The 25514-nt window shown below is 38.0% G+C and overlaps 1 protein-coding gene across 7 annotated transcripts in view; it reads right to left on the reverse strand.

Moving 5' to 3' along the window:
* OTUD4 (OTU deubiquitinase 4) overlaps positions 1–25514 on the reverse strand; it is a 47112-nt gene continuing 21598 nt past the window's right edge. For 2 of the 7 annotated variants that reach the window (XM_073341266.2, XM_073341264.2), the window contains 12 exons: positions 25199–25263; positions 23182–23282; positions 19831–19955; positions 19571–19739; positions 13574–13760; positions 10772–10889; positions 9261–9316; positions 8602–8685; positions 7570–7705; positions 6721–6984; positions 5907–5947; positions 1–2688 (listed from right to left, as the gene is read on the reverse strand). In XM_073341266.2, coding sequence (XP_073197367.1) covers positions 1435–2688; positions 5907–5947; positions 6721–6984; positions 7570–7705; positions 8602–8685; positions 9261–9316; positions 10772–10889; positions 13574–13760; positions 19571–19739; positions 19831–19955; positions 23182–23282; positions 25199–25263 — 2600 coding nt within the window. In that variant the 3' untranslated portion in view covers positions 1–1434. Of the gene's footprint in view, positions 2689–5906; positions 5948–6720; positions 6985–7569; positions 7706–8601; positions 8686–9260; positions 13553–13573; positions 13761–19570; positions 19740–19830; positions 19956–23181; positions 23283–25198; positions 25264–25514 lie in introns of those variants that run through there. The other 5 variants (XM_073341265.2, XM_073341269.2, XM_073341267.2 and 2 more) reach the window with 5 other exon arrangements.

Raw genomic sequence — 25514 nt, forward strand, 5'->3', positions numbered from 1 at the left:
TTTATTTTTAATTAGGTGTTTTATACATGGCATGCATCTGAAAAGAATTGCTTAGTCATATATATAACAGTATCACTCAAGTTTCCTGATCAAAGGTATACAATCTCATAGACATGAATAAAAGGGCACCATCACCTTTTACACTGGTATATACAGAGATATAAAAATATACACAACCGTTAATTTTACAAAGCAACAGAGCTGAGTGAATAGTGTGCACACTGCACTCTCGAGTTTGGATAGCTGAATATCCCAACTGCAAAGGCAATAATCAGGAACACTGCAGAGATCATCTTTAAGAGTCAGAAGAAACAGCAATCAGAACTCTGACACACAGTGTAAAAATATAAGGCAGAAGCCGCTTTCTTCTGAATTCTAGAGAATATATTTTGAAAACCACATCTTGTTTTTAAAAAGGAGTTCCAGCAATGAATTGTACATGCAAAAGCGTAACCAATTTGCATCAACAGTGCAACAACAAAAAAAGCTCAACAGTAGCTCATCATACAAACTTAAAAAAAAAATGTAACTTGTATTTTATGCATTTCTGCTCACAAAATATTTAGGATTTGTCAGTGCATTAGTGTTAAAGTGGCATTAAAAAACTTCTGCTATTATAACAGATGCAGAATATTTTGGAAATGCATAGCATCTACATTTTTTATTGTCTTTGTAAATATTTAATTGGCATAGGCACCATTATAGTCACACCAGTGTTAAGAATTCTTGGTGGAAACAGCCATTCCACTGAATTTTCTATCAATGCACACACAGCTATTCTTGACTGCTTGTCTCAATTTTGATTTCAACAAATGCTTTTTAAAATTCAAAAATATACCCTATGAATATTAAAAGAACTATATACAACATATCTAAGACACAATTAGCTGACTGCCATAGATGTAACATACTAAAGAGAAACATTCAAGTTTGACAGATTTTGAGATGAAAGGCCTTTGGGTTGGAAGCATATCAAAGACAACAGTGCAGTAGGCTGAAAATTCCTTTAGCTCAGTTTAGAACTAAGGCATTGTATGATAAAATATACATTTATATTTGGTGCAACACTACCATCAGTTTTAGAACCTAGATCATGTCAAATACTATATTTGTATCATTCCAGTAAACATTTTATTGTATCACAAACTCAAACCTCTATGGAAAAAAGTTCAATATTGAACTGTATTGTTTTTATACTTTAAAATAATTGTAATTTTCTACTTCCAGAAATTGGAAAAAATTCCTCAACCAAAAAACTTAATATTTAATTGCCAAGAAACTTAATGCTAGGACTAGGAGTTCGTTTCCCCCTAGGCCTTACTTTGAGGTTACAAGTGTACCCTATCTTAAAACAAAACAAAAAAAACTGGGAAGATTTTAGAAGTCTCTCCTTGAAATCTGTATTGGCATTTGAAACTTTCCAATAAGACATGCCTATGCTAGATGCCCCCTCTGATTATCTCCCATGATTGCCCTTCTTCTATCATTTCTATATGGCCTCCCTCTAAAATTTCGGTGATATTGGTAACCTTCATCTCTGCTTCTGTTCGGTGGGCCTTTCCAGGCTTCTTCATTTCTTGGGTACTGGTATCCTCCCCGACTAGAAGGGTAGCCCCATTCATTTCTTGGCCTTCTGCCACTGCCATAAGTCTGATTATAAAATTGCTTGGATCTACCACTTCTCAGCATATCAGACACCTCATTTTCATCTTCAGAGCTCTCTTCCCTTGTTCTGTGTGTCCTGCTTTCTACCAAGTTGGCCTGTAAATTATCAGTAGCCTTGGCATCTCTGGCTTTCTCTGGCTTTTCCTTATGACCGGGAGTATTACTTTTCATTTCATTTTTTGGTGGCTCTGTTACTGACGGTGAAGCATGTGACACCACTGTCTGCCTCTCAATCCCCTGCATCTGTGTAGAACGATTCTGTAGTGCAGCCTTCACTTGTTTAGCAGGAGAAACAGCAGTACATATTTGCTCCATCTTCGGCATCCTGGCTGAGGTTTCATCCAGGACATCAGATTCGCTGCTCAAACTGGCCACAGGGAGAGGTATGGCACTGGAGCTACTTTCACTCACTACCTTCCGAAGATGCTCCACACAACTTGTTACTGGAACTGGAGAATTGCATTCTTCAGCCAGATATATATTTGCTAAGGGGCTAACAGCTGCCCCTTTGTCCTCAGGTGACATAACATTAGGTCTCACTACTGAATTTTCCATAAAACCCTGAAATGGGCACCCATACCAAAAGTGAGGGAAAAAAGGAGGTGCTATTGGAACAGCTCCTAAAAATTGATTGTGTCCAAATGGAGGGTGCAGGAACATGTTTTTTCCTCTCACCGACTCATCTTGATCTGACTGAAGAGCTTGCACTGGGTTCTCGGATTCTACACAGACCTGTCTTTGACTTTCTGACACCTGAGCTGTAGATATAATCAGAGGCAATGATGGAGACCTAGTGTCAACTTGCAGACTCTGATCATCGGATCTGGCCTCATTCTGCATAGGAAAGTGTCTGTTTGTTTGTGCCATTTCATCTTCATTCTGAGTTGGTGGCGCCTCTTGGAACCAAGGGTTGTGAGGATACACAGGAACTGAAATTTTTGGGTACATTCTACAAGAAGCTACATAAGCCTGATGCAGAGGGTACAAATAAGAATGTGGTGCCCACATGGGACAGCTGTATGCCTGCAAAACAAAGATGTTTCAGTCTACTAAGGAATTAAAACAAACAGATGTAAAATATCACACTGTAAAGTCATTTGTCAACTTGAAACCCAGTCAATTTATTTTAAAAAGAGATAAAAGTAGTTTTTATTTATATATATCTATCTGCCTGCCTGCCTGCAAGTCCCTTGACCTATTTTTACGGTTTTACAATCTTTTTTTTTTAAGTTCCTATTGCTGTGTGAAAGGGGAAACAGTTTGACTATACAGAAAGAACACTGTCAAAATGCTTAAACACAGACCAACAGAAAGTATAACAGAGCGAGTTAAGTTGTAGCTATGCTTTTTAAGTGTGTTCAGGTTTTCTAGATACTTTCTTGAATCATAGGTGTTAAATGGACACTTAACCCACATATCCATTCTGTCAAAATCCTGAGGAAAAAATAGTGTTACCTCATCTTGAAACATGCACATACAGATCTGCGGACATCTGAAGTGAGGCTCATTGCCACAAAATTCAAAAGCCATATTTGAGTAAGGTCACATTCTGCAGCCCATTAACTGGATTTCTGTCACCACCTAATAATATGCACTAACAGAGGATAGACAGTTTGCACTTACTGCAAGTACGTCTTCTCCTTTGGTCTGGGAGCTGCTGGATTATCATGTCCACTAAAGGTGCTGACATTTCCCAGGCCTATATGGAAAGAGCCTGTAGGACACCGAGAATTTTACCAGTGGCTATTTCTGTGGCATTAGTGGGCATGGTAACCCAACAGCCAGTTTCCAGACCAGGAGATTCTCTATAAGAGAGAAAAAGACATAACTGCCCTCCAAGGCTGTCAGCAATTCTACTCTTTGGTCTGTGTACTTCAGCCAGTAGACAGTTCTTACGCAGAAGATAACAGACTACATCCTAAATAATGCACACTGCCAGCAATGGAAATCATATGATCCACAAAGTGAGTTTCAAGCTTAGGTCTATAAAAAATTTTTAACATACATAGCAACAACATTGACTAATGGCCAGCTAATTTTCTGTGAACCAAACCAGAGACTTTGACTAGTTATACAAAGTTATCAAAACCACTAACTTCTCTCTCTTTTCATTCTTTAAATTATGATAGCCGAAGAGATCTTTTTTCCAGATTTGGTCATTAAAAAAACACCACAAACGATTTTACTCCACAGATGAAGTCAGGTGTACCAAGTCTGAGACCAGAGGTAGTTTTTACAATAAAGCTTGAAAAAATTACCTCCCTTAAAATTGTAAGTGCAGAATGGAAATGTTGCTAGAGCATTTACTACAATGGTATATGTGATGCTTCTCTAGATAAACAAAAATCTTTATTTAAGATGGATTTAAAATTGAGAGACTATGTCATTAACTTAAGATGGGTAGAATAGGCAGGCATGGGGATGATTTACTGTATACACACACACACATATATATATTATAGCTGTATAATTTCCCATGTGGGTACTTATTCTGGAATAACATTGCCTTTTTCTGGTTTAATTTATACCACTTCCAAAGTGAAAGGCTAAAACAGAAAAAGGCATTATTATTCCAGAACAAGTGTGTTCAGATGGGTAGTTATACTGGTATACAATTACGCTGATAAATTTCAGCATTTAGACTAGCCCTTATAAGAATGCTCCAGTTAAACAACCACAGTCAGAAACCCAAGAAATTACCTGTTAAGGTAATATAGGAAAGAAAGCCAAAATATTGTAGAGTATGGAAAGAATCCGTTATGGTCACACAGCATTGTTAACTCTATCCCCATAGCAACACCAGTCTCCTATCTTCCCTTCTTTGTTTCTTTCAAACATAAGTTTTGTTATTTTTGAACCATGAATTTTTCTAAAGGATTCTGGAAATCCACAGCCATGCGCTGCAGATGTCTGATGTTGGGAAAAGGCCACTGTACTGGTACAGTGACAGTACAGTCAAACATCCTCCCATTTCCCCTTAGTCATCCTTTTTCATAATAGCTTAAAGTACTTTGCAGACAACTAGAGACATCTTAAATTTGTAGATGCACTACACTTAAAATGCTTGCAGATGAGCTATTGAATGTACCGCAGCACAGAGCACTAATTTTGTATATATACATATCTGGTATATCATGCTTCACCACCACCCTCACTTTTGCTCTTTTCTGCAAGTATTCTGATTTCCTGATCTGGGCCTATGATGTTTGCATATATTGATACACTAACATGTAATGACACTGATGTAACTGGTAGCATATGCAATCTTAATGAAAAATGGGGGATGTCTGCCTTCAGTAGGATACTGATGTAACTGTGAATTTGTAAAGAATGTCTTCTGTGGACTGTTTATGGCCACAATAAAAACTAGAGCAAGTTCAACCAATGCAGTGTTCAAATCAAAGCTTTCTAGTGTTTGTGGACACCAACAAGATGAATCTGTTTTTTGATGGATCAGTTCAGAATTTTTTGATCTTTGATTTATATTTTGATTTTTGAACTGAATTTTGTTTGGGTGTCTTACCTATGCATACCTAAGTTTTCAAAATGTTTTAAATTCTTTTAATTTAAAATTAAAGTTTAAATTCCGTTTCTAACGATTTCTTTTCGATAAATGGGACCCCAATTCAGATTCGTGCCACTGCAATAGGAAGAGTCAACAACGTTCTTATATAAGGTGTTTTTACTTGTAAGTTACTGGCACATACTTGCAACTTTAACTCTAGCTAAAAGATAGACTTTGAAAAGAGAGAGAAAGAAAGCTCATGTCTTCAGTCTTTTGGTTCCATTTACATGTTCAGCACCAAATGGATTATTCTGACACATTTAATTGACCAGGAATTAATTGCCTAAATACGACTTCTCCAGTCTCAAAAGTGATGCTGTGCATGAGATCTCAACAAAATCTTTCAAGCAAACTATTTGATATAAAATTTGAGATAAGAGAAAAGTTTTCAAAATATGGTAGAGAGGGTAGCCTATTCTTACTTGAGGCTTGCTTTAAATTATATGCCTAATTTTGGAGTCACCACTAAAAACCTCAGTGAACAAGCCTTTCACTTCCAAATTTTGCACGTGTAGCTTGCTGCCAGCAGAGAACACCTTGCTCAAATTTGAAGTGATTTCAGCTAGCCATTTCTGAGATACTGGAATTCAAAAACAACTCATGGAGGCAGAAACCTGAACATTAGTCATTAGATTTTTAGTAGAAAAATCTCATTGATGAGAGTTTGGATAATTACCTTCACACCAAGATTAAAGAAAAATCGAAGAATACTTTTATCTAGAGAAAAACAAACAAACAAACAAGTTAATTAACACTAAGAAAAATGCATGCATGCACGCACTTTTTCCTCCCACCCAGCGCAAATTTTCAGCTACAGTTCTAGTAGAGAAAAGTTCAACACTTTATATTGCTACTTCAGCCTGCTGGTTCGACTCCCCTTGGACTGATAAGATGATCTGAAACTCAACTGCATGTTTTACATTCCAGTTTTAATAGCTCAAGGAACCAAACTCAGTTTACAAATGTAAGAGAGAATGCTACCAAAATGAACACACCATCCAGTCAGGTGTGGTATGTTCTACATGAACTCCTTGTATTTTTCTTTTTAAAATGCTAAAATATGCCTTTTCCCACACTAGTAAGAAAACTGCTGAGTAAGGTTCAAATTTCTGATTAAAACAACATGAGATTCCATCTGCTATTTTTCACTGCCATAACAGGCAACAGATATCTACAATATGGTCAAGGAAATCTTTTTTTTTTTTTTTAAATGTAAGCTACACAAAAATCAGACTTTTTCTGATATAAGAAAATTAATTCATGGATCAGATTATGAGCCATGAAAAGTTCACAATAGAGTTATGAATATCACCACTTAAAATTACCATTAACAGTACAATTTACTTATTTTTATACAAAGAACGGTAGCACAGCAACTGTTAAATCTTTCAACACTTATCAAAACAAAGGAATACATTTCATTCTCCTTCATCCAGATTTTAAACAAAGACATTCCATTAGAAAGAGTGTAAAATATAAAGGTTTCCTACCTTTAGGTAGATCATCCCCAGTATTACACAGGGAATAAGGTGGTGCAATGGCTCTCTCCCCCTTTTCATTAAAAGGGAATCCAGGGAACAATGGGTCCTGATAAGGATTCAGTGTCTGAGGCAAAGGCATCAAAGGCTGGTTAACTGCTTGTATTGACACAGGAACTCCGGCAACTGGAGCAGATGTTGCCTGGGATACAACAGAATCAGGTCCAGTTGTTGGGGCCGGCATCAATGAAGAAACAGGTATTTGGGTTGGAATACCTAAGAAAAAGAGGGAAGAGCGAAAGTCATGAGTACACATAATTTGGCTAAAGTACATTAATGAGAGATAAGATAGCAAGTAACTGAAGGATTAAAACATCAGGAAGATTAATTATTTAGGATGATAAAGAGGGGCATGAGTCCTGAAATGAAGCTGAAGGAAAATGAAGGCTCAATTCAAAAAACAGTTTTCAGAAAGGGACTGTACAACAGTCTATCCAAAAGTGGTAACAAAAATCTTATCACTTGCATTATTTAAAAATACCCTTAAAGACAAAAGGGAATTGAATCTTACAGCTGAATCTCTAAGTGACCCAGGCTGGAATGGAATAGTAATACTTCCCACAACCCCTCTTCCCTTAAGAGGTCATGTAAACTATTTTAATTAGCAATGACATTTATATGGACAACTGAAGCTAACTGGGATTTTCAAAAGCAGCTAGGAGAGTTGAGTATTCTAATTATCTTTCAATGTCTGTTTTTCAAAATCCCACTCAGACAATTTGAAGTCATTTTTTACACACAGACCATTCTGAACATGGTACAATAAGTCTCTGAAGTAGACCAAAGAAGATTTCTTCTAACCTGTTGGTCGATAAGTTGGCTCATTTTGCCAAGCTGGCACAATGGCTGGAATAGAAGGCACTGTAGGAGGCAAATGCACCTCAGAGAAGGCAGGAGCGGGAGTTGGATTTACACATGGTAAGCATGCTGTCAGTTTCTATAAAGCAAAGAGACCAAGAGAAGTTAGTAGGGCTCACAGATAATGCTTGCTTAGAATAAGAGCCTAAATTCTATTCCATTCACAAAGGTTTGACAATCTAGACTTAACCAGGCTCCCACTGTCACAGTAGCAAAACACCATCTAGTAACATTAGCTAACAAGCTACTGACAAAATAGGAATCCTAACTGCGTAGCCACCTTTAGTCTTGTTCATTGACTGCATGGAGACTGAACTACCCTCTCATCCTAGGGGTCACCCCTCCAGAAAAGGTTGATACCATGAATGAATATCAAGCTCCCATCTCCAGGCAGTAAATTCAGCAACTCTCACAATAATAAATTTATTTACTGTTTTTCACCTCCAAAAAGAAAAGCCACTGATTAAATGAAGCAGTGGGCCTGCTCAGATACTCATCATGTATGATACTGTGCTACAATACCACAGATCAGAGGATGGTAACAACCACAATGCCTGTTGATGCTATCAAAACATAACCAAAATTGTTTGAACAATTTCCTAGACCAGCAGGAGCTGGGAATGTTGTAGAGGGAATGATATTGGTCTCTGGTAAAGTCACAGAAGGTGAAATAGCTGAAGGGGGAAAAAAGAGAAAGTGTTTAACCCAAGTAGCATTCACTTAAAAGGTGGATGTGGATTAACCCCTTACTCACAAACTCCTGGAATGACCCTTACAATTAAATTGCAAGATCTTTTGGATAGGGACCAGGTCTTCATATAGCACCTAGCATAATGGGTTTCCAATCCTAACTGGGGGCTTTGGGCACTACCACAATACCAAGTAATTGTCTTCAATAGCTATATGGCTGTGATGGCAAGAATGCCTGGAGGCCTCATGGCTGAAAAAAACAGAAGTTAAACAAACATTTCTTACTTGTTCAGCAGGAGATTGAGATTGTGTCTTTCCTTGTTTCAAAGGAGATGAAGCTTTTGGATACTTGTCATCTCCACCATTCTTCTATTACAAAAGTTAAAATGGAGAGTCAATGCTACTCTATTTTTCTTCTACAAAAAAAGGCCAATAAAAGATATTAAGCACACAACACTTTGTTAAAAAGGTAGGCTGGCCATCAGATGAGTGTTTATCAAATTGCTACTATGGCAAGCCTAATGTCATGCCTCTTGATGATCTGTTGGCCGCAGGGAATCACAGTGAGAACCTCTAGATCCTAAACCATGCCAGACTCAAATCTGTGAGGTCCAACCACTAGAGGGGAACAGAGACTCACACTGCGAACATATGGGGTACACTAGCAAAGAGAGATCCAGGTTCAGAAGTGCTCTTAATAGCCCAAGTTGTAGAATTTACATTGCAGAGAGAGACCACAATCAGACTCTTAAAGGTTCTGAGGAAGTTCAAAAATAAGACAAGTCTCCCTCCTACAATAATCTACAGAAAGTACTAAAGCAGCAGCAGCAGCCTTGGCGCTGAAGACAGCTACCTCTCTGCTAGCCACCTTATGCTGTGCTGCTTAATGCACATTATGGGAGGGAGAGAGAGAAAGAATTGCTTTGGTCTTTTCTTTAAATTACCTCAGATGAATTTGACTCAAACTTCTGACTGAAGTGGACCTGCCTGGAATTTGAATCTGTAATACCAAAAGATATAACATCGTAAATGAAGCATCAAATCATTTATAATAGTCACAACTTCAGCCAAAAAAAGAAAAGGAGGACTTGTGGCACCTTAGAGACTACTTCAGCCAGTATAACAACTTGTCTTTCCAAAGTTAAATCTTCAGATACATCATGACCTTTCTACCTCAGGTCAATTATATGTTACTTCAAAATAGCATAAACGTGGAAAGCAGAATAAGCCGAAATAAGTAGGGCTGGCTGGAAAACAAAATTTCTGTTTCACAAAAATTTTCAAGGTTTCAGAATTTGTTTTCATTCTGCATTGGGATGAAAACCAAGACCTTATGAAAATTTTCACAAAAAAAAGAGAGAGACCAACGCAACTTAGAAAAGCCAATAGCCCAGTGGTTAGGTCACTCACCTTGGATGTGGAAGACCTAAGTTCAGGTCCCTGCTCTGCCTGATGCAGGGACTTTCAAAAAAATGTGAATCAGATGTAGGAACTTCAATGCCTTTTTGTCTTTATCAGAGCAGAGGAGAAAAGGGGACAGGTGAAAAGAGGCAAAAATAGGTACATGGGGAAGGATAGATCCTTGAAATCAAGATCAAGGAGCTTCAACATGATGCAGTAAAGAAAGGGGAAGCAGGGAACAGATTCACAGAGTTCATATATAACAAGACAAAGGCCAGAAAGCAGATTAGCAGCTGCATTTTGTGTTGACACAACAATTGTCTGCTCTCCCACTATACAACTGCAACCTTCTTCCCCATCGCCACCACAAAATGAACCCCACCAGAAGTAGGAGAGCTTAGTTACCCTATCTTTCCTCCAAGACAAATACACAAAGACAAATACACAAAGAATTGAGGAATATGGGAGAAGGAAATCTCACACCTCTCACCCTTCTCCAGCACTATTTAAAATTTAAAAATATGTTTGCAATTCAAGCTCTCACTCACACATTCTTCTTTCAATTCCTTCCCCTACCCTTACAATTTTATAAGATAAGACTTTAGGCACTAACCCCTTTTACTTGCTTTTTCTTAGATGAACCCTCTTTCCACCTGAGCAAGTATCTCTGGCATTTCTCCATCAGCAGTTTCTGCAACTCTAATCTGGCGCTAATTTCAATATAAACCGGCACTTAATTACTTTGATGTGGGTCAGAAGACCTAGCTTTTCAGCATTTAGCTCCTGTTGTGTGCCATCCCACATAATTTGAAAATTCCTATGAAAGGTGTTTGACCCAAAGACCATACCCATAAATCAAGAAAAACAAGCACCTTCTCCCCAAAGCATACAACTACATTGCACTTGACTATTGTCACAAAAATTACCCTCATGTACCCAGTCAGATGCATAAATCCACATATAGGCACATCCCCAGCTTTGAAAATCCCAGACTTGGTTACTTTATATAAAAGCTAACAATGTTTAGTAAAAGAAAATGTTTTCTGGACACTACCTTTATCCTTTCGCTCTTCCACATTTGCCTTCCACCTGCTGTTTCTTTTCTCAGTAACAGCTCGGATCTTTACGCAAGTATCAGTGGTCTGCATAGCAGCCTGACAAACTAAATGGTTCTAAAGAAATTGAGAGAAGCAAAATTCAGCATTTCATATAAAAAGGCTTGCCCACAGGAACGTATAAAACAATGTGCCATCATCTAAAATTACCTCACTTGGCCTCCATGAATGCAAGTTTATTTTCAGCAGGAGGCAGAGAAAAGAAGCAGCCTTCTAATCTCAAATTTTCTACCCACCCAATTCACTGTTGTATTCCGAGAGAGTGTGGCTCACCTCGGAGTCAAGAGCTCAGGTTATTAAGCTTGTGACTTTGCACCCCATAATGCTTTACAGAAATATGCTTATGAGTGCAAATATGACATAACTGGAATATGTTTTATGCTAAATATGCCTGTAACTAATGTATTCATCCTATTCGTATGCATGTATCATTTTTATATCTGAAGTTATGAGCATTGGCTCTATGCTTGTACTTAAAGTGTTTGCTGTAGGAAGCACAAAAGGCAGATTTGGTCAACATAGAGTGAAGGGGCTTATTCAAGTAATTGGGAGTGCTTAGCTAACAATGGACCTTGGAAGACGCCAATCCACATCTAAGCTTTCCTGGGAATGTTCAAACGAACATGTAAAACAATGGCATCGGCCTGCAAAAAGCTGAATCATTCATAGACACGTGACTTGCCCAGGTGACAGCAAAACTCCATCTTGTGGAGGGGGATTTTCCCACAAGAGAAAGACTATATAAGCCCCTGGAAACCCCTTCATTTTGTCTTCAGCTGGCTCAAGAGACAGCCTCTCCACCCCAGAGAAATGCCTGAAACAAACTGGAACAAAAGACAGTAACTACAGTGGTATGATTGCTGGACCCAGACTAGGAAAGAGTCTAGTCTGTCAAAGAAGCTTACTTGGAACATCTCTAAGGGTGAGATTTACCTGCATTTAGTTTCCTACTGTATTAGGCTTAGACTTGCAGGTTTTTGTTTTATTTTGCTTAGTAATTTATTTTGTTCTGTTATTTACTAAAAATCACTTTTTAGTTATTAATTAACCCAGAGCAAGTAATTAATTCCTGGGGGAGCAAACAGCTGTGCATCTCTCTCTATCAGTGTTAGAGAGCGAACAATGTATGAGTTTACCCTGTATAAGCTTTATACAGAGTAAAATAGATTTATTTGGGGTTTGGATCCCATTGGGAACTGGGTGTCGGAGACAGGAGCACTTCTTAAGCTATTTTCAGTTAAGCCTGCAGCTTTCGGGGGACGTGGTTCAGACCTGGGTCTGTGTTTGTAGCAGGCTAGAGTGTCTGGCACAACCAGGCAGGGTACTGAAGTCCCAAGCTGCCAGATAAAACAGGCTTAGAGGTAGCCTCAGCACATCAGGTGACAGTCCTAAGGGGGTTCTATTCCACTTCTAAAAAAAAAAAATCTATAAATTCTTCCATTTTAAAATCCCAATATTCTTCCATATTTGAGCAGGCGCATCACAGCATTTCCCACACTGCAACAACGAGATGGTGGTCTCCTCCAGTCTAGTTCTGCTCTTTACTTACTAGGAGGTTCCAGAAAGCTCTTCTGGACCTGATTCGCTTCTTAGGAAGAACAATGGAAGTCAGGAGTAACACCATTGAAAAGTTTAAGATAAGCAGAATCAGGCCCTCTGCCTGGAAATTGTCATCCTCAAAGAGCAAGACACTCAAGGTCTCTCTCAAATCCCATTCCCCTCACAATCTAACACCTATTAGTATTTCAGCCTGTCTCCTCTACTTCTGTTTTCTGCCGGACTGAAATACAAATTAAAAAAAAAAAATCCAAACTAAAAATTCCAAAGCGTGATTATGTGAAGACAACAGCTTCTTATCCAGCAGATCTGTTCCCTGTGTGTATTAAGAGTTATATCTGCTTACTTTACAAAGCAAAGTATGTTTTTTATACTCCTGTTAGTTCAGCAGAGGCAACAAGCTACTGGAGATGAAGCTGAATTCCATCCTGACTCATGCATCAACAGAAGGGACAAACAACTTTCAAATGAAGGACTAAAATCCACACTCAGTTAAACCTATTCAACTCCTCTGAAGATAATTGAGTTCCATGTAAGAAAGAACAGAATTCAACCTAAAGAATGTTCATTACTGAGGACGATACATGAACAAGTTAGAGTACTGCTTGATTTTCAGATCCCAGATTGAGTTTGCAGAACTGGCAGTAAGAAAAGCCATTGTTTTACTTCTAAGTAAACAGATTTCACCTGGACAAATTGAGACAGAGTAGAACTGTACTTCAGAACAAATCCTGCTCCCAACTCTGTCTGTATAAAGGGCCCACAGCAACAGAACTAGAGTAGTTCTGCACAAAGGAAAAGCAGCATTTGGGTAATTGTCCCGAGGATGTACAAATTCCCTGCATGAAACCTAGCTGAGCCTAAAGGATCTGCTGGAACATGGTCCATTTCTACATGGATGGAGCAAGGAACTCTTTGGCCTCAGTGACCACTCTAGTCATTACATCTCAATGCTTATATCTGTAATTCTCTTAGGAAAACTGCTAAGTGTCTTGATCTATGATCTACAGTTCTATTTTTGTATTTATTTAACTTTATACAGAAGAGATGCAAGACAAGACATTTAACTTCTCAAAAGTAATAAGAAAAGTTCACAAGTGCGGAGAACTAAATTTCAAATTAATAATTCACTGGCAGGTTGTAAAAAAATACCTTATTACCTACAATTACTGAAGCATACATACAGAAAGAGCAGGAAAAGCGTGTTCATCCCTTTGCTGAATCTCATAAAGTGAGCGAGATTCTTCTATGGCCTGCTTCGTTCTGCGTTCCTCTGGAGACAGGCCAAAGTAGTTACAATCTCTGCTAGTGTAGTCTAGATCTTCAGCTCTCTCCCGGTCTGCTTTTCTGTAGGGGAAGATGACCAAAAAACTGCCAAAGAAATAGTAAAATGGATACCAAGTGTGAGAGTTCAACTACCCCAGAATTACAACTGGGGAAAGCTGAAAGAATACAGCATAATGTACTAGCTATTCAGGTCCCATTATGCCTATAGTAAAATAGTAACTGCAAATATCAGGATTAAGAGAAAAAAGTGTGTTCCATCTACAACATATTCCATTTTATTTCCACCTGGGAAGAAACTAAAACAGAAGTTTGGATCATGAGCATTTTCTCCTATAATTTATAGAGTGTTCTCCCTTTGTTTAGTTATTTCACATGGTATTATACATCCTAGCAGAGGGCAAATATATACATTCAAGTGCTAATAAATGCATTTTAATAAAAGAATACACAAAACAAACATGTTTTTCTTCTTAATGCTATTAAAGTTATTTTGCGTTATTCTGAACTTCTGATGAAGCAATATAAACAAAATATATTCCCTCTCTCCCTGAAATGCCAGCTAGTAAAAGACTAAGTACTCTTAAACCACAAAACCCTCACAACTTTACTTTCTTGACTAAGTCTTCCAAATTTTGCATAGTCACTGCGACAATATAGCAAACAACGGCCAAGAACATGTGATTTGTTGGTGCCTCAAGACAATGGCAAATCCACAGGAGAATGCAGAATGTTTGTCCGAGAACCCCTACAATTTTAGAGACACCGTAGAGCAGGGGGTGCTCAACCTTTTTCTTTCTGAGGCCCCCCAAACATGCTATAAAAACTCCATGGCCCACCTGTGCCACCATAACTGGTTTTCTTCATATAAAAGCCAGGGCCGACTTTAAGGGGTAGCAAGCAGAGCAATTGCTCACGGCCCCGTGCCACTGGGGGTACGGTGAAGCTAAGTTGCTCAGAGTCCCAGGCTTCAGCCCAATGCAGTGGGACTTCAGCATTCTGCCCTGGGCCCCAGCAAGTCTAACACTGGTCCTGCTTGGCGGACCCCCTGAAACCTGCCCCAGACCCTTGGTTGAGAACCACAGCTGTGTGTAGAGGATGCTTAGGTTCTTTCTTGTAGTGGTTCTGCACTTATACGGAGATAGATATGACTCATTTATTACTGTGCAACACATGGAAGTTAAGGTGACTAGTAAACAGCTCTGTAAACCTGTTCTTGGCTAAAAACTTGAATACTCCATAAAATATAAAGGTTGTGATGATGAATGATTGAATATGACCATTTAGGTCATTGATTTTACCAACTGTTATACAATAGCTACAAGTCTTGTACAACATATGTCATGTAAGGTGTCAATGGAAAAGTTATGATTTTCTAATTATGATTATCCCATTTATATGCCTGTTTCATTTTCATATCTGAAGTTAAGAATTTTGGCTACATACAGGCATACACATGTGCTGTATTCCCGGGTAACACCCAGCAGGTAAAATTTATATTAAGGCCAGACAGCTATGTATTGATGGCCCATCAAGGACACTTAGCTCTCACTATGGACCATAAAAGAAACTTTTTGCCCAGATAGCTATTCTTGTGGGTGCCTCAGCAAGAACATGGGCAATGGCTACCCCTGTGAGTCAAAGCATTTAAGGACATATCATATGCTCATTTGACTTTGGACTCCATCTTGGGCTAGTAACTTTCCATATGCAGGGGCTGTGGGCTTTGTTTGGGACAGTACATTTCCAGGCACATGGCAGAGGATATAGAAGACCCCTGATATATCTCCATTTTGCCTTTTTCCTGCCCTGATTCTCTGGACTGTGGATTTACAACTAAAAGGAACATTTTGAACTATGGACTGAGGACCTTCCAATCTTTTGGAAATCACCAGAGAGACTTTACAAGTCAGCAGTCTATTCAATCACTGCTACAAACCTGATGAGGACTTTGCAGTTATTTGTATGTATATGATTAACAGTTTTTAACTCTATTTTATTATTAAAACTTTCCTCAGCATGATTATTGGATAAAATATGGGTTATATATTGACATGGCTATGTGGCTGATCTCTTGGGATTAGAAGAGCCCTATCTTTGATTACACTGGTTTTCAGTAACTAACCAAAGTCCAATGCCTAGGGGGTGAGACAAGGGCTGGAAGGCCTAAGGAGGCTGCATCTTTAGCTTCTTGTTAACTATTGTGGTGAGACAGAAATTTACTTTTTTTAAACTGGCTTGGTATAATCTAATGATAGAATAACCACCAGGCTAGGGTGAGAGTGTGCCCTTTTTCTCCACAGTTTGTCCTGAACTGACATCCTCAGCTGTGACCCACCGAGGTACAGTGACACAGGTAAAGTAGATTAAGAAGTCCACCAAGAGCAAAGAATTCATGGCTATTTGAGTCTAAATTTTGACTGGCCCCATTAACAATTTTATTGCTAATCCTAATAAGCTACTTTAGATGGTCATAACTGCCTAATCCAAACTGATTACTATAGCCCTGAATATCCTGACAATCAGCTTCCAGCTCAACAGGCCCAGTTTCCTCTGTCCATCCAAGGACACAAAATAGGGGGAAAAAGTATCTGTGTTAATACGTGGGCCGTAGCTTTCACCATTCTGACAAATGAAATACTTATTTCATATTTGAGTTGATTAAATGTTTTTACTTTTAGATTGGTCAGAAAACACTGAGGACAACTAAGCATACCCATATTTGAGAAAAGCTTCATATTAAGCCCTTGTTTGATAGTCATGAACAGTAAGAGAATATTTGTTTTTCAGTAATGCCCACCACCTGTTACATTTCTGCCCAAAGTGAGCTGTATGCTTTGAAAAGAGGACACCTCTCTCAGATACCAAAATCAAAACCCATAGAATCTCAGACATTAGAAATTGAAAAGGTGGATTAGATTTATAAAATCTCTATGTCAACTAAGAGCTGTCTTTTGCCCTCCAGCATTTTTGGGAATCCCACACTGTCAGCCAATGCAAGTTACATAAGACTGGCAAAAGCAGAGCAAATCTGAAACAGATTGAGTAAAGATGAAAGACTAGATGCACTTTGAAAATTCTGATAGTGAGGATAAATATAAAATTAATTGAGACAGTCTTTGGACTACAACACTACGCAAGTCCAACTTTTAAATGGAGAAAATACTTAAGAATTGTGGAGAAAGAGGGCCTCAAAGTATTCTCTAAATTATTCTGAAATGATGTAATACCTAAGATTTGTCCTAGATGCACTGGTACGTAGGCATTGATGGAAATGAATGCCCCTCCACTGCCTGAATAACTCCTTTCATCCCCAAACTCATTTCCCCTTGAAAAAACATGTCTGTTTCTGCTCAATCATATGCAAGAGGTACCTATAAATTCCCAAATATTCATCCGAGTGCTTTGCTCTGGCTGCAGTTGTGCTCCAAAGGGGGTACCAAGAGAGAAAAAAACAAAGGATTCTGGGCCACATCTGAGACTAAAAGCTACCCACTATATCCAAGTGAGAAAAAAAAAAGGTGAGCAGAAACTCTGCTGTAGAAGAATGGTTCAGAGCTGGCCTGCTGGTGAGTGTCCACTGCAGCTGAAATGCTAGTTTCACATCCCTTAAGAAGGGTGGAGGCATACACTATCCTTTAAGATTAAAGGCAGCACCGGAAATGCTATTTATTAGTGTGATGTACTTTTCTTCACTATATAAAAGATACAGAAACCTTCTTTTCCAGCCTACTACATAAAAATGTAATGAAGCAAACATTTCACCATGTCAAAGTCCTGTAATGAACCTGTACACAAGATTCGTTTTAGAGCAAGATTTCGTAACCTAATTCAGTATTTTAAATTTTATTTCAATATCACAGTCTAATAAAGATGAGTAATAGTGTACAGAACCAAAAGTTAGAAGTGCTTCTAAAAAGATTCTGTATTTTGCTGTTTGACAACACTGTCAAATTAAGATCTGAATCAATGTCACAACAGAAAAAAAAAAACAAACAAACTTCAGGAAACAATGCTACATTTCCTATTAATTCTTTCAATATGTTAACGTTTATATGCATCCTTGCTTAAGTATACACATGTACAGTTTGACAGTTACAAGCTTATTTTTACTTCTCGGTAATAGGGTACTAGTCGGAAACAATATAGACAAATGTAGAAAATTTTCTAAAGATTATTTAATCCTTTGCACTTTGAATTCACCAAGTGAAACTGCTATTTAATTACAAAATAAAATCTGTGCGTCTCGTCCCTGGATAACATCTGAAAAAAGAGAGTCGTCATAACCCAAGAGAAATCATCTGCCAAGTACCTAGATCTATAGCTATAGTGTGATTTTGGACATGTGCTGTCAAAAACAAAAGCAGATCTGGGGATAGTACATGTGCTCCTCCACACTATAGCAAAATCAAAAGACCAGGACAGCAAACAATATAAAAGGGAACTGAAAACAACTTATGTAATGACATTAATTATTTTACTACTGTTTCTAAAGTAACTGCCAGTATTCGTATCTGTTCCTATCCACATACAAATCCTGACCTCTACGATGGAGATTAACTTTATACTTAAGGATTTTCTTTTGAAAAAGTTCTATTTCTTCTTTTCCCTAATGGCTATGTTGGAAACTTAAATGGCTCTCTCAAGACAACCTTCAGCCATAAAATAAATAAATAAAATCATGGCACTAAAATTACTTTTGCTGCCATCACATTGTGTGTTGTATCTTCCCCTACCTGGTGTCAGTCTTGTCTATTTATATTGTAAGCTCTTTGGGGCAGGAACAGTCCACTGCTGTGTGTTTGTACAGCACCTAGCACAATGGGACCCCATTCTTGGTTGGCCCTTACACACTACCATAAACTATTAATAAAATAATAATAAAAGTGCCAGCAAAAAAAACAAACAACAAAACACTAGCATCCTCTCGAATTCTTTGCCTTAATTAAACACAAGTTTCATGCAATGGGTTCTGAAATTGACACACTATATTCCCTCCCCCGCCCATAGTCCACCAAGGGCAGCCACTTTAGGCTTCCAGCTCCCAGCCATCCCCTCTATAAGGTGGAGACACATCTCATTTCCCTTTGACCAGGGATTTTAAGGCTGCACAGCTCCCTGCCCTACACTGTGATATACCCAGCAAGCCAGACAGCCTTTAAAAAAAAGACAGTACCAGTGCTCCGCTTTCTCTATGAGGGCTATGATCAGTATATTGCCTGCAGTTTTAAGTTACCACACTGCTTCTCCTAAGCAAATTTATTCTGGAGTTAAAGCATTACAGAGAAAACAATAAAAGAACCTGCACACATGCTAAAAAGCTTACCAGACATCACACCCAGCTCCAACACAGGGATCTGGTTGATTTTAGTCCTTCAAAACCCACAACTGGATTTTCCCCTTGATTACAAGTCCATCTATTTTAGATCCAGAAACAGACCCCACAATGGGCAGATCAGCCATTTCCTTATGCAGCTCAGGCCTTTGATCTTGGCCTTCTCTAACAGGTAATCAGCAGATAATGACCCTCTCCTCAGGAAATAACCTCAAAAGGCTACATTTTTGCATAACCAGAGTTGGGGAATTTGCATTAACCCCTCCTTAGGGATTCCCCAGAAAATCCACTTAACACTTATTGTCCCAAAAGTCCATACTTGCCTGGCACAATTTCAATATAGTCTGTTGAACTCCCAGGTCTCACATCTCCCGTCTAAAGAGATTGCATACAATCCCGGCCCACAATAATACATAAACTTAATGCAATAAGGTCTTTCAAGGATATTGCCATATCTGTCACATTTGGTATTTATCATCAGCTGGGATGCACAAGAAACAAAAGCCTTTGAGCTGTAAATGGCCAAGGTCCAAGATAATGAAGATCTTATTTCTCATTTTACCTTACAGACTGGGAGGGATTCCTGCCTGGAGTTTTGTGCTCAGTAGATGTCTGCTGAGACTGTGAGAACTGATGCTGTCTGGTTCCCACAGCATACTGTTGTCGAGGAGGTAGCACTGACTGGGTTTTTATTGGCTTGCTTTGATTCTTTGGCCCTCTGCAGTCTGCTTCTGTGACATAGATGCAAAAACCATTTCATAAGATTTTTCTCACAATTACTAGAGACAAAGTTTCTACAATTAGAAGAGCGAAGAATCCTACCAGGCTGAACATTTTGCCCACAGGCTGTAGAGAACTTTTTTATCTTCTTCCCTGACACAGTATTCCAGCCCTCCATAGGAGATGCCTGTGGAAGTGGTTTAAGGCTTTTCAGTGAAACAGAATGCCTGCATAACAGAGGGAGAAAAGATAAAAAGGTCTGTAGACTGGACTGGGGTTGTATAATTAACACCAGATGTTTACTATGACAGAAGCCTCTCTTCCGTTTCTGAGAGAATTACATTCAAGTTTCCTTTGCTCTTGTGTTTTACCTGTTGCATGAGGCTTAACCAGGACAGTAAAAAATTACACACACACACACACACACGTTTAAAAGTATTATGGTTTTGAGTTCTCAAACAGAAATAGGATTCCAAACTGAAACAGTTTTCAACAATTTGTACAGAACACACACAATTTTAACTCATAAAGATACTAATGAAAATAACCCAAACACAAGTTTCATTAGATAGAGAAGGGAGGGAGAATAGTTATCTGTTTTTACATATTAAATAGATACTTTAACATCCTGACACAAAAGACAAGGCAGAAGGGTAGTAAGAACATTCTATTAATGTCTACCTTTCCTCCCTTCACTAACTACAGAAAATATCAAGTCAAGACAGACAATTTATCAGCACTTTCTAAAGCTTTGTGGACAAACACATACATATATCCCTGATTTGGGAACTACAGGGCTTTTCCATCTTAATCTTTCAGAATGTCAAAGAGCAGCAAACTGGGCAGATAAATTCCCCAGGAACATTACAGATTTAGGGATATAGACAGGGATATAAACTAACTTTAAATTAGTGAGTATTGCTTGCTTTTATCTAGGCAGGTAGCATGAACCGAAAGTGGCATTTGAATTATCTGAAATGAAGATATTCAGTTTGGTGGGTGGGGAGTGGATGAGTTAATGGTTTAACTTGAACTGTAACTGACTGTTACTCCATGCACCTATTTAAGGTAGTTCTAATATAAAACTCGAGGAAATTTGCAAAATAAAATACAATCTTGCAAGATGACATCACAATTGCCAAGTGTCTTACTCCTTCCTTCCCAATGCTATGAAAGAGAAAGTGTTCCCTGTCTGGATTCCTCTCCTCAAACCTTAGCATTGGGGAGATTTCCCTCAGCAATTATCCTCAGCCCTTATCATGTGATCAGGAGTTATTTTGTGAGAGAGCGTGAGGAAGAAGTTACAGCACCTGCAATAGAACTTAAGGGAGATGGCTCAGATAACTGAGCCATTATGTTGTCATGCTATCTGGGGATAAAGACATGACTATTAATTCAATCAACACACATCTCTTTCTGTACGAAATCAGGCAGACTAAAGAGTTAATTATCTATTACATGAGTCTACTATTCCCTTTCACAACACTTTTAACATAAAAAGTTAGCCTCAGTTCTAGCATCCAATTATAGAAGCAGTACCAGTAATTCTCTGGTGGGACAATATCATGCTGTCTAGGTTGGGAGTCTGTACAGAAAATGCTCTAATTTGAGTTTATTAAAGAATAATTATACTACGGCTGTCGATGAATCACAGTTAAGTCATGCGATTAACTCAAAAAAATTAATAGTGATTAATTGCACTGTTAAACAACAAAATACCAATTGAAATGTATTAAATATTTTTGGAGGTTTTTCTACATTTTCAAATAATTGATTTCTATTACAACATAGAATACAAAGTGTATAGTGCTCACTTTATATTATTATTTTTTATTACAAATATTTGCACTGTAAAAATGATAAGAAATATTTTTCAATTCACCTCATACAAGTACTGTGGTGCAATCTCTTTATTGTGAAAGTGTAACTTACAAATGTAGGGGTTTTTTTGTTACATAACTGCGCTCAAAAAACAAAACAATGTAAAACTTTAGAGCCTACAAGTCCACTTAGTCCTATTTCAGCCAATCACTCAGACAAACAAGTTTGTTTACTTTTATGGGAGATACTGGCGACTACTTCTTATTTACAATGTCACCTGAAAAGTGAGAACAGGTGTTCGCATGGCACTTTTGTAGCCGCCGTTGTAAGGTATTTACGTGCCAGATTCATACGCCCCTTCATGCTTCGGCCACCATTTCAGAGGACATGCTTCCATGCTGATGATGCTCGTTAAAAAAAAAGCATTAATTACATTTGTGACTGAACTTCTCGAAGGTACTTCTATATGTCTCCTGTTCTGTTTTACCCACATTCTGCCATGTATTTCAAGATATAGCCTCAGATGATGACCCAGCACATGTTGTTCGTTTTTAAGAACACTTTCACTTCAGATTTGACAAAATGCAAAGAAGGCACCAATGTGAGATTTCTAAGGACAGCTATAGCACTTGACCCAAGGTTTAAGAATCTGAAGTGCCTTCCAAAATCTGAAAAGGACAAGGTGTGGAGCATGCTTTCAAAAGTCTTAAAAGAGCAACACTCTGATGCGAAAACTACAGAACCCAAACCACCAAAAAAGAAAATCTACCTTCCGCTGGTGGCATCTGACTCAGATAATGAAAATGAACATGTATTAGCCTGCTCTGCTTTGGATTATCATCAATCAGAACCCATCATCAGCATGGACACGTCTTCTGGAATGGTGGTTGAAGCATGAAGGGACATATGAATCTTTAGCGCCTCTGGCACATAAATATCTTGCGATGCCGGCTACAACAGTGCCATGTGAAAGGCTGTTCTCACTTTCAGATGACATTGTAAACAAGACGTGGACAGCACTTTCTCCTGCAAATTGTAACCAAACTTGTTTGAGTGATTGGCTGAAGTGGGACTGAGTAGACTTGTAGGTTCTAAAGTTTTACATTGTTTTGTTTATGAATGCAGTTATTTTTTGTACATAATTCTACATTTGTAAGTTCAACTTTCATTATAAAAAGATTGCACTACAGTACTTTTATATTTATTTTTTATTACAACCCAATACAATAAGCACTGTACACTTTGTATTCTGGGTTCTAATTGAAATCAATATATTTGAAAATGTAGAAAATGGTATTCTATTATTGTTTAATCGCAATTAATTTTTTTAATCACATGATACTTTTAATTGTTTGACAGCCCTAATATATACACCATAATTTATAGAGGTACACAGCTACAAGATATTTTTATGCTGTGTGTAGATAGGGTTGGGGAGTAAGTTCACCCTTTTATAATAGTAACGTAACTGTTGTTCAGACAGTTTCAGCTGCTGTTGAAATGCACCCAGCCCTTTATCCGAAGTAGTGCTATGTCAAAATGATCACGCAGATCGTGTCAAAACACTAAGAAGGGGGAAGCTGCATTAATAAAGTTCTATATGACAAATTTATATATGAAAAGTTTACTTACTTTTCTCCAAGCTCTTCTACAAAAACAATAACTGGCCCATTCTCAGAGCAAACCTCTTGGATATGGGCATTATAAAATTTCCCATTGTGGTCTAAGCGCACCTGTGGAAAAATTATAAGGAAAAAGATGTTGTGAGTATTACATAAAGAACACAAAGGGAAGATTTAACCCTTGAACACCCAGCAATGTCAGCAACTGCTCCCTTGGCAATAACAGAAGTCCTGGGAGACATCAAGAAATGTTGCTTCAGTGATGGTGGTCAAAATAATAAAAGGTAAACTTTAACCCATACTACTTATTTGAATGACCTTATACAAAAAAAAAAAAAAAAAAAAAGTGTCCCCAACTCTATGAAGTGTTGGAGAAATCACAGCTTTCAAACCAACACAGAACACTTAAAAGCAAAAAGAAAAGGAGGACTTGTGGCACCTTAGAGACTAACCAATTTATTTGAGCATAAGCTTCCGTGAGCTACAGCTCATGCTCAAATAAATTGGTTAGTCTCTAAGGTGCCACAAGTCCTCCTTTTCTTTTTGCGAATACAGATTAACACGGCTGCTACTCTGAAACTTAAAGTGACACATTAGAGAAGAGAATAGCAACATACTGTTTGGAAAGAGTCCTAATGCTCAGCTTGGTTAAAATTCCAGCATAAAACATTTTTTGACACAGATGGGACTTTATTAATGTAGTCTCACGGGGAACACTAGAGACACTAATACCAGTCCTTTCAAAAGTTTCCCTCCTGAAACAATCATTTTGTCAGTGTTTTTCTTTTTTAAATAAAAACATTTATTTTATTTTTTTTTTTTTACACAAAATGAAATATAAGTCATGATAATGATTAACTCTGGTTTCTGCAAACAAAAATGTTTACATTCCTAAGGTTAAGAAACAATAAAACATTTATAGGCATTTTAGGTGCTGAGGCTTCTCACACCACACTAATCACGTATGTTTCACTGTTTATCCTTATCCTGTTCTCCCCAGCCCACTTGTTTGTTAGGGTTTTTTGGTTTGTTGTTTAAATGCAGCTATCATTATCCTGTCATATACAGAGATTGTGAAATCCCAGGAGCATGGAGACTGTGCACGCATGTGCATGTGCAGTGCCTATCACAATGGGGCCCTGAATCCCAAATGGTCCCGTAGGCATTACAATAATACAATAGAATGCTGGATGCATAATGAAAATACAGTTAAGTATTACAATTTTTCCCACTTTGTTTTATGTCAAGATTTATTGTTTTTAAGCATCCAATCACTGTTTTTTCTCATCAAGAAATTCGGAAGAATGGCTGTCACTTTTCCCCTTTCCAATAATGTGATGCCTGGATATTACAACCATTAAGGTAGGCATTATTAGTACAGAATATAAGAAGATAAACAAGCTTTCCATTACTTGCAACAGAATCCACAGGGCACGCTTAGGAACACTGCTTATAGCAAAATCTCCATCTTTTTAACTCTGCTTCAGTGTCTTCTTGTTTCACTGTGGATATCCCCAGCGTTCTTGCCCAAAACAGTACTACTTTACTCCTAGTTAGAAACTGATTTTTTTTTTAATAAACCATTTTATTCTACAATAAATGGCCTAAAACACATCATAAAATTAAGACTGGGTGCAAAAGTTTGTGAGACAGGCACAAATGTTAGTTTTTGGATGAGGACTTAGGCCCTGATACTGCAAACACTTATGCTTGTGATTCAGTTTAAGCACATCAACTGTCCTACTGAATGTAACTTGGGAAGTTAAGCACATGAGTGTCCGCAGGACTGAGGCCTTTTGCACAACAAATTTTATCACGCTTTATACTTCCCAAGCACATCCTACTGCATCTTTATTGGCAGAGTTTCCAACTCAGGGTATTCACATAATAAATGAGCATACTCATTTAAACGTAAGCAAAAAATTTTAAATAGAAAATATTAACAATGCAGTTAAACCAAAAGCCAAGGAAAAAATTGGTCTCCAGGCCACAAGGCATAGAAGTTACTATTTCAACCAATTACTTACTTTACATTTATCTCCAATTGAATATTGCATGCCAGCAGCAATGGAAAAATCCCGTTTTTGCTGATCTGTAAACAACATCAGTATATAGCAGTCAGATTACAGTAATTTTCTTCCTGTTATAAAAATATAGTTTAGGCACTGCAACAAAGAACAATCTAATTAAATTTTTGTCCCATTAGTATCTTGGGACTGAAATAACTATTTAGGCCCTGAATTTGCAAGCTGACACATGTGGGCAGATCCCTGCACCTGCTCATAGCATTTTTGGGACTCCACAGGGCCCACCCTTATAGATCAGCTTGACAGAGAGGGGCTC

The sequence above is a fragment of the Lepidochelys kempii genome, chromosome 4 (genome assembly GCF_965140285.1).
Source record: "Lepidochelys kempii isolate rLepKem1 chromosome 4, rLepKem1.hap1, whole genome shotgun sequence".
Classification (NCBI taxonomy): Eukaryota; Metazoa; Chordata; order Testudines; family Cheloniidae; genus Lepidochelys; species Lepidochelys kempii.